General features: G+C 39.9%; 1 protein-coding gene across 1 annotated transcript; it reads right to left on the bottom strand.

Moving 5' to 3' along the window:
- Positions 1-2629: 2629 nt before the first annotated feature.
- On the bottom strand, positions 2630-4626 carry LOC137712266 (putative inactive receptor kinase At2g26730). The gene is made up of 2 exons (XM_068451371.2): positions 4113-4626; positions 2630-3311 (listed from the first exon to the last, which is right to left on the bottom strand). The coding sequence occupies exons 1-2, from the start codon at positions 4576-4578 to the stop codon at positions 2743-2745; spliced, it is 1035 nt and encodes a 344-aa protein (XP_068307472.2). The 5' UTR covers positions 4579-4626; the 3' UTR covers positions 2630-2742.
- Between the last annotated feature and the right edge of the window lie 5780 nt (positions 4627-10406).

Raw genomic sequence — 10406 nt, 5'->3', positions numbered from 1 at the left:
AAAACAAGAACAAATCTACAAAGGGCAACCATATAGAGACCCAAGATCGAAAGCCATAGAGGAGCATGAGTTCGATTTCCCGAGGGAAAGATCATGCCCCTTGTCTATGAAGATTAAAACCCTAAAGTACGTTAAGCGCAAGCAAACGACCATAGCATGCTCAGATTCACGAGCAAAATCATCATGGAAGACAAGGAAACAAGAAATGTTTTGAAGAGCAAGGTCAAGGAATTCTTCTTTACCTGAAAGAAGGTCTCGATATAGAACACTGAAGAACCCAAAAGCACAGAAAGATGCAAGTAGGAGGTACAATGGTTAATAAAGGAAAGACAGAAGAAAGAATTATCGAAGAAAGAAGAACCGATGAGAAGAAGAAAAAAAATACAAATACCTATCCTAGAGAAGGGAGGTGTTCCAAGCAATTACCAAGAAAAAGAGAGGAGGTCCCAGAATTCTTTTTGGATCATGAAATGTGCACAAAAAGCAAGGAAGCATATTCTCACTAGGTCACCAACATCCATGCGGAAAAGAAAGAAAGAAAGGAGAAGAGTCTCATTAAGAAGCCCACATTCAAAAAAAGAATCCCTTGGGCTTGGGTTGATTATTTAGCCTACTTAAGGATTCTCATAGCCCAAATAATCAATGGGGCTAATGTTGGGGCCCAAAAATGTCACACACCAATCCAACCATGTCTCAAAGCCTAATTGTCATGCACAACCTACATTCAAGCCCAAATACATGCCAAGGCACGGGATCGACGAGGAATATATTTACAAACATGTCGTGCCACGGTGATTAAGTTGGATACTCACACCATGCTCATACCTATTCATCACACCATGTTTCCTTATGCTAATCACTGCCATGCTAAGCCCAAGTCACATATTCGAGGCTTGTCAAGTGGATTATAGTGTGGATGGTTATGAAAGATTATCGGGGCTACATGGAATGAGGGTCATGGAAGACTTTAGGCTGCTTGGGAGCCCAAAGATCGAAGCCAATACCCTTTGTATTTCACGCAGGCATCATTGAAAGAGAATTAGCCTGGTTTACCCTTTTCCTTAGCAAGCCAACTCCCTTAGTTATAACTAAACTAGATTCTTGCATTAAATGTATGTTAAGCTTAGCAAGTGAAGCATTTAATGCTAACTTTCCCTTCCCAGCCTGCACAGACAATCAATGCGCGAAACCCGTGAGGTGCGCTACTAGAATTAGTGCCTATGGAAGGCTGCCCTGGGAAAGGTGTGCCTCGGGAAGTAGCAATTTGCAAGTCTCAATAGTGCAGCTAGTTTACACCAAAATGGGAATAATAAGATAGTTAGGGAGAAATGAGGGGAAGATGAAGCCACAAAAGGATATTCCCTTGAAACCTAGAGAAGAACCCTTCACTTACATAAAAGGGGGAACACATGTAGAATAGAGGAAGAAAGAGGAGACTCAGATGAACACAGAGGGAGAAATAAAGAAAACGTAGTGAGAGGGAACCACCCAGGAAGAAGCCCATAGAGTTCCATTTACTTCAGAAGCATACTCCAAGTCTCAGGCATCACCATCCATACAACCTTAGTAATTTACATAGCCTTCCATCAAACATCTCAACCATTAGAAGCCTTACTATCACCCTAGGAAAGCCCAAATCATGCAGCTAAAAATACCATGCAACCATGCAAATCCATTCTCTCTCATGTAAACTGATAATCTTCTAGCTTCCACATGACGCTTCACTTGAGCAAGTCATTATCTTGATCACTCATGCCATCTTCGAGCCATTGATGTTACCAGGGTATTTCCTAGGACAAGCTATCTTTTTCGAGATATCGTGGGACTTGGTACGAATCCGCACCAAGGGAGAAAAAAGGATGTTCTCAAAGTCTAAGTCCACCTCGACGTAAAAGTCCCCTAACAAAGAGTTGAGGGTTTAAGGGCATGGAACAAGTTTACAAAAAAAAAATGGTGGAGATGAGGTATTTATAGAGCTAGGGCCAACCACATGTATAGCATTTGCCCTAAAATGTGCTGGCATTCGATTGACCAAGGTATGTCATCCATAGGATGGATGAGGAAGAAATAATCTCAAATACATTATTTTATAAATCTTGGGATTATCGTGGAACTATCTTTCCTATATATAATTGTGATTCCTTCATTGATTGAGTTGGTCTTCAACTAGGAGAGTACTAAAGATAGGATATAGTAATTAATTATATCTTTAATGTTTTTGACTTTTCTCCTTGTCATGGGTAGAGGAGTTGGTGATGTTGTCGTTAGCTACTCAAACCTCTAGGAATGTTCGACTACGTGTGGAAATCTTGTGGGCTTCGTCAATTTAATAAGAGTATTTTTGTCTTCTTTGAGAAAAAAACTCACGTATCACCTCCAGAATTCTTCAAATTATTTTTTGCTCAACAAAACGTTCTTTGAAATTTATGCTAGCCTTAGTTTACTAATACATATGGAATTTGTAAAGAAAAATGTATGAGCTCCACTTTAAAATAAGTAATCATATAAATGAGGGAGCTAGTTGATCAAATTTTCATTCCTTTTTTCCTTACCCATGCAATTTGTGACCCTTATTTTCCTTACCCAAGCAATTTGTGACTTCTCCTATTACAAGTAGGCTAACATTCCAGAACAAATTTATTGCCTCTTATTATTTTCTGAATTTTGCTTGGGTATTTACATCGATCCCTTGTACACAAACAAAGACTTTAACTACTTTCATTAAAGTCTGGTTACCACTACTTACAATATCTTCGAGATATTAAAAGCTATCTCCTCTATTGGAGGCCTAGCCTCTGGTTTGGCACTTGTACATGCCAAAGCAATCTGCAAAACCATTGACACTTGCCTCCTCTCTTTCCCTTCCTTCACTGGAAACTCAAAAAACTCCAAACCACCTTCTAAGTTCATGTTTGCTTGCTTTTCATTTATGCCCCTTGTCATTTCCAAACCCATTGGTTCTGCCAATATGTCCAGCAGTATCACCCCAAAATTGTAAATGTCACTCTTCTGACTCAGTTCATCACAGAAATTATTTTCCATTTGCCAGCTGGGCGACTTCATCAGCTGCCATGTGTTTGAACTTTCGACCGGCTGCGCCAATTGGGTGAATCCGTAATCCGACAAGCAGGCCGAGAAGTCCAAGTTCACCATGACATTGCATGGCCTAATGCTCCCGTGTACGTTCATCTTCATCTTCTTCTCGTATGGAGGATATTGTCCGTGGATGAAAGCAATTGCTTGTGCAATATGATTAACTATAGTGAATCTTTGGTTCCATTCCAATGCTGTGTGGCCATGCTGCCTAGCACCTTAATTTATGGTCAAACCAAAATAATTGTCAGATATCACTAGGTACAAACAGTTTTCACTTAATAATGTCCTAGCGTCTGGTTGACAATATCAAAGTTATGTACATCTCTCCTACTGAAGAACTTTCTGACCAACAAAAAAATGTAAAAGGTCCATTAATTCCAAAACATTTGCAGCTTCTATTGGAGAAGCATTAAGAGATTGAGAAATGTGTTGCGCACAACCTTGTTCATTGGCGCTTGATTTTTCTTAATTTATTAAATCTAAATGTCAAATATAAATATGATTGTGGATGAGGAATAAAACAAAGTGTGCAAAAACTATTTCCCTAGAAATTTATGTCTGCAAAAATTGAAAATATATATGAACCTTTTAATTTTTTTTTAATACGTTTTTTCATTTGGAATCGATGAAAAATACTTGATATTAATTTTACAAAGATCATGGACAAAGTCTGAAACCAAAACACACAAATCGTCACCAAATGGATAAGGAATTTAGTAGGCTCATGCTAATTAAAGAGGCTCCCTGATTGTTAATATAATTATTTTACATAATATTCTTCAACAAAATGCAAATTGGCTGAAATGTAAGTGTAATCAAATTTTAATTGCTGAACTAATTAAAATTAAATATTGAAGAGATATTGATCAAAGATTGACGATACGTTAGTTCAATATCGGATGACACAGATCATTTCAACAATTGAAATATGAAACAAATTCATCATTTAAAGTGTTTGAAACTTTAGAATTAATTACTGCTTTAGGAAGCACGTCCAAGTGAATGCATAAACTTACCGGCAAGCAAGTCGGCGAGGCTTCCCATGGGTTTATAATCAGAGAGAACAAACTTAATCCTCTTAGCGTACAAATAAGCAATGACAGGCAGAAGATACTCACAATTCTGACTCACTTTAGCCAAGTGCTCAATTCTCTTCCCAAACTCACGCTTCCTAGAGCTCACATTCCTGAACCTCTTCACGGCACAAACCCTACCTCCCAACAGCACCACCTTCTCAGTCATCCCCAGCTTGCTCTCTCCAATCACACCCACCGAACCCCTCAGCACACTCCTCAGTGTCAGGTGGGCAAGCCTTTCCCCGCAACCCAAACACTTCTCCTCGTGCCCACAGAAGACAAGTGGCAGATCGTCCATGAAACCGACGATGCAGTCTTCATAGTCGGCGAAGGAGCTGGCGTAGCTTTTTATTAGGTCGTCGTGTTTGGGGCTCTTATTTCTAGGTTTTTCTCTTAGGGTTAACATGGTTTTTTCAGAGAGGAACTGATGAAGTTTGAATGTGAAAAGTGTTTCGTTTGATGAGAAATATGGTTTTGTTTTTCTTGTTCGGGTGATTTTGATTAATTTATTGTGACGTTTCTTGATTATATCAATCCAGCTAGCTTGTAAGCTTTGTTATTGGGCCCTTGGAATAAAGAAAAATCCAAATGTGGAATCATATATTTCTTTTCGAACTTTGGCTAGCCATTCAGACCATATTGGTTTATTTTATTCCATTACCATATATAAAAATAAATAAAAGATTAAAATAAAAAAAATAAAAAAAATAAAAAAAGGAAAATGTGAGGGGGACTATCTTGTTTTTTTTTCTTTTTCCAGACAAATAATATTATTTACACTAAGAAAAATAGGATGGGTTTAGCCTCACAGAGGCTAGTAATAATGTGGTTCAAATTCACTTTTGACAATAATCGAACTTATGACCTCTAACTTACAAATGAAAAAAAATATTATAAGACCATAATACTAAGTGGCTAGGGAGACTACCTTTTGAGATTATATTTTATAGACTACATGATGTAGCAATTGATGGTTGGTCTTCTTGTTTAATAATTTAAAAAAGAAATCTAATCATTGACCACCACATTGTGTGATCTAAAAAGTACAATTTAAGTAGATGGTCCATCTAGCATAAAGCTATTCAGGCCACAAAGTTTGGAGGTGGATTGTTTGCCATCTTATTTCCATACTCTCCCCATACCTTCCTGTTTGTGTGATCACGGTTAAACCACATCAATATTTTATATTCCTATTACATTTTGTTTTATTATTTCTATAAAAAAAAAATTAATATAAAATATTGACGTGGCTTAACCGTAACCACACATCACAAGAGGGCATGGGGAAAGTATGGAAATGGGAGGCAGAAAATCCACTCCACAAAGTTCTACTACTCACAATGTGCAGAGGTAACACTGGTTTTGAGAACATTAGGCATTTTCCTTAGCATTTGCAGAGAAATTTCGAGATGACTGTCAGCAAGAACTACTTTGTAACGTAGTTTTTCCCACAATTTAATTTCATAATCTACATTTGACATATTATTTGTTGTTAAGAAACCTATAGTAAAGGTAACTGAGTAATTTGTGCATCTGAGGTAGTTGCTTCGTTTGGTGTCCAAGACGAAACACACACACACACATATGTATGTATGTATATGTATGGTAAACTTAAATATGATGGAATTGGCTTAGATTAAATTGAATATAGTCAAACATAGTAGGGGGCAATAGTATCTTTCTTAAGATAGAATTTTACTTATAACGGAATGGTCCACTTAAGTGTCTACATTGTCGATGTAAATTTCCACCTTCATTTGATTGACGAATCTGCACCTCTAAAATATTAACACATGAGATTAAAACCAAAAGTCTCACGCACCAACGATGAATGGGGGCCTTGGCCGAAGAATCTCTGATGCTAAAGTTAGAATTCTCAAAAGAATGTGTTTGAGTGTTTGTGGGTAGCAAAAAGCCTCTTGATTTTTGGAGATAAATGGTGTATTTATAGGAGAGAAGGAGGAAGTGGGTCAGCCCTCTAGGGTTTAAGGGTGGTCGGCCCTATGTTGAAGGTTTGGTGGGAATATTCCAAAGATATTTGTGTAAATAAATAACTTGGAGTAATTTGGTAAATATCCTAAATAAATGGAATTACGATTACTTACTTAAAGGAGGTCTTCTCTGATTAGAAATGTATTTATGATAAGAATAAGGAATTATCCTATCATAAGTACCTTTGACTTTTCCTACGGGCAGGGGTGCCTTGAGCAGTCGTTGATCTCTGCCTGCTCTAACTCAGTTGGGCATGGTGAATGAGTTGCTTCTTGCTCATTTAATGGGGGCAATCTTGTCTTTCTTGGGAAATAATCCACATGTCAGCTCCATGATTTATAGGATTATTTTTGGCTCCACAAATGCCTCCATACCTACTGGACTGCTCTTAGGAAAAGGTAGGAGATGTAGGAATCCAAAGCTGCAATGGAGTTTGTGTCCCAATTTGATGTAGATTCCCTCTTTGACTTTGAGTTTAAATCCTTCTAGAAAGGGAATGTAATTGCCACCAAAACATATTTAAGTCTGTGTCAAGCAGGGAATTAAATAAATTTAGAGTGCAAATAAAACCCCACAAGAAAGAGAGAAAGCCAGAGGATATTTGTTCCCCCTCCTCTAGCAATCTTCTTCACTTGCCCATGCAAAGAATTGTGTTCCGTTGCTTTTCTTTTTTTCCAAGGTAAGAAAAATTTAATTTTCTCCTTCTTCTTGATTTTTCGGAGCCTTGGGGCTTGAATTTTTTGCTCTTTGGAGTGAAAAAGGCAGGTGCGGGCTGCTGTGCTGTTGCTACTGTGGCAGATTCGCTGCTACGGTTGGTATAACGTGACTCAACTGTGATAGGTGCATAGATCTTAGTTCTGGGCAAGGTACGCCTTAACTGGCTAGGATAGGTGCATAGATCTCGGTCCTGGGCATTAGGGCACTGGTCTTAGGCGCTGGGGTGTCGGTCTTGGGCTGCTGGGCTTGGGCTTGTGCAATGGTGAGAGATGCCGGAGAAAGTGGGAGGCACGAGGGTGCCAGCCCCCCTTTTAGTTGGTTTTGGCCGTATGGCCTTTAGGCTGCAAGGGTGAAAAAAGGCAAGAGGCCTGGCCTGTTGGGCCAAGAGGAAAATAGGGCCAGGCCAAGAAAGAGAAGGGTTTGGCGTGCTGGGCTCGTGCCTTCGGTCTGGTACGCTGGGTCCGTGGGGTAACCAGCTAGGCTACGACCTGGCGCGCTACTCTATGTGATTTTTTTTTCTTCTTCGAGTAGCCTTCTGACAATTTTTTCTTGTGTTGTTGTAGGATTTTTTCGAACATCTCTTCCTCGAGCCACAAGAATGATGAATTTATTCTGCCATTATATCGCCAAGGCGGATTTACAAGTGAGCTAGGTTACTTCAGCGCTGCTTATGTCAAAGTAGGTTTCGATGAAAAGTTCAAAGACTTCTTCGAGATGTTTAAGAATGCAATTTCGTCTGGTGTTTGCATGAAGGGTCAAGAATGGTAGCAGTTGTGAATCGTGTTGGTCTAGGAAAACTATCAAGTTTCACCCCTACTACTTCATGTTGGGGTTCACCTTTTCTATGCCTTGGTTCTTCCAAAGTGTGATCATGCTCAGTGCTTTCCAAATGCAGTCTGCACGATGGTGGGGTTCCATAACTTGAGCAGGTTTTTTGACTTGGACCTAACTGCCAACTAATTTTGGTACTTCTTTGACATAAGTCACATTAATGGTGTTGAAGCTGAGGACCCACCATAGGTTCTTCGATCACTCGAGCAAAGATGATCATAAATGGGCCAAGAAGACACTAGAGATCAAAGGAGAGTGGGAATTCGACTCCTCGGCAGGACTATGAATTTCGATTGCTTTCATTGATGGTAAGTAGACTGCTTAGTCTATATGATACTTTATACTTTTGTTGTGCTACCTTATTATTTGTCATCCTCTAGTTATGTAGATTCAGAATTTGATTCAACTCCCAAGACTTCTCCAAACATGAAGAAGGTGCACATCATACTGGGGATCCTTGTTGAATATCCCAAGTAACGTTGGTTGCTCAATTATCTTCATAGGGAGAAAGATAGGCTGCCCCCGTGGGAGGAGATTAAGAGGATCAAAGGTGAGGCATTCGCTCATTTGATCGCTACTGTTGACCTTGTTGCTAGTGAAGGCCGAAGAAAGAGATTTTCGTCGCCTGCTCGAGAGTCTTCGATGAAGAAAAAGCTAAAGACTTCCCATGTTGCTCGCGAGGGTGAGTCCACTGCTGGGAGACTCATGATTGACTTAACCTCTTTCAAGGGGAAGAAATAGGCTGCTGGATCTGAGCCTATAAAGCCTGATGCTCCAAGGGTTGCTAGAACAGTCGCCGACAGGATTGCGCAGCAGAGAAGTTCTATTGTGCCACATGTGCCTGGTTTTATTCTGAGATAGCCTTATGTGCCCAAGGTTGATCCAATTTCGAAGGTACGTGCAGCGGCAAAGAATGAGGATGGCAATTCCATTGCCAAAGTAGTGCCAGGGCCGGTCCTTCCTATTGAGAAGGAAGCGCTTGCCCTCATGAGCAGCTGTGAACAGCCTACCAAACCAGCCTTAGGGGAGTTTTTCGAGACCCATGTGTTATTAAAGCTCGATCTGCTTAAGGACACGAAAACATGTGCCAAGTTTATTGATGGCATAAATAAAGCTGTCGACTCTAGTTTCTTTGCGAGGTGTGAAGCTCACTCACAGAGAGGTTCCCTGCTTGTTATGATGCAAAAATCTGTTATCTTGGCAGCCGAGTACATACGTATGGAGTAGGATGACGCCAACGCTACTAGGGAGATAGCGGCAGCTATAGTAGCAGAAGCTTGCTCGGCTGCTGAGAAAATTAAAGAGTTTGAGTCTGAAGAAGGTCGTCGGTAAAGTTGAGTCCAAGGAAGTGGAGCAGCAATGAGTATTGTATGTTGGCAAGAACCTGAAGAATGAACTATATGAGTTGCAAAATGCTCGTACTAACCTGATAGAGGAAAATAAGCAGTTGAAGAGCGAGAGGTCCAGTCTTAAGGTTGTCCTTACCCAAGGTCAAGCTGACTTTTACAAGCTTGGCTACATAGATCATTTCCTTGGCATGCCGTCTAACTACGCCTTTTCTAATAAGGACTTCAAGCTTTTTTCTATTTATTCCAAGGATCTGCTTAAGTTTTCATTCGAGAGTGCAACGTAAAGCAGCTAAAGATGAGGCTGCCAAGGTAAGTATGGCTGAAGGTAGTGCCACCTAGGTAAAGGCGGTTAATGACAGTGCCACTAAGGATGAGGCAACTGTAGATGAAGTGCAAGAGGTTGATGCTGTTGTGAACGATGCATGCTGAAGATGTGTAAGCTGCTGAGGAGTAATCTCTTTAAATAGACTTTAGGATTACTTTTTTTCCCTTTCCTGCTTTGCTTTTTCCTTTTCTTTAACTATGTTGGTCTTCGTGCCAGTTTACCAATTTGCTAGAAATTAATAAACTGTTTTTCTTCGCTTTACTTCATCTTTGTCTTTTTGCCTTGCTTCAAGCCTTTGCCGCAAAATGAACAACTAAGCAGGCTACTTTGAACAAAGTAGTTAAGCCCATCTTTATTGTTGTAAGCGCTAACCTCGGGTTGTCTAGTGTGATTTTTTGCTCACTTGAGGTATCTTTTGAAACTTTTAACTTGCATGGCCGAATGACCTCCGTAGTCATCATTAGCGTAGCACACTACTTTTTAATAAGCAGACAAGCTTGCATGACCTATGTGACTACCGATCGAGGCTTAGGACCTCTGCAAAGTTGTTAACAAGAGAGCCAGTAGTCAAGCGCCTTACTTACAGAAGCAAGCGAGTCTATATGACTGCTAGGTTGTTGCCCCTAACCATTGGTTGATTAGCAGGTCGGCATTTCTCTAATCCTTTGAATTATGTGGCCTACATCACAACATACTAAAGATTGCTGGGACATGAAATTCACTACCCTTTCACATCAAAAATGTGTGGTTCTATGGAATTTTATGGGTAGTGGTTCAAAAAAAACGTTTTACACCTTATGTAACCAATTTCATAGGTTGTGTGACAAGTAGCACAACACTTTAGGAATCAATGTGAACCCAAGAGGTTATTATACGCTAGGCAGTGCATATGTGCACTAACCTGTTAACCTTTCACAATATTGTGTGGTTGTATAGGTTTATGCGATCAACTGCTCGAAAGGTGTACCATAGACAGTCTTCCAAAAAACCGCAGGCTGCTCGTTGAATTAGCAGTAACTT

The sequence above is a fragment of the Pyrus communis genome, chromosome 14 (assembly GCF_041283825.1).
Source record: "Pyrus communis isolate YQ-2024b chromosome 14, ASM4128382v1, whole genome shotgun sequence".
In the NCBI taxonomy this organism is placed as follows: domain Eukaryota; kingdom Viridiplantae; phylum Streptophyta; class Magnoliopsida; order Rosales; family Rosaceae; genus Pyrus; species Pyrus communis.
Note: the sequence above shows the minus strand (reverse complement) of the source record. Positions and strands in the feature narration are given on the sequence as shown.

Excerpts from the sequence above, each read along its gene's own strand:
- LOC137712266 (XM_068451371.2), bottom strand. The coding sequence starts at position 4,578 with ATGTTAACCCTAAGAGAAAAACCTAGAAATAAGAGCCCCAAACACGAC. Across the intron at positions 3,312-4,112 it reads CCTCGCCGACTTGCTTGCCG|GTGCTAGGCAGCATGGCCAC; the intron begins GTAAGTTTATGC and ends CCATAAATTAAG.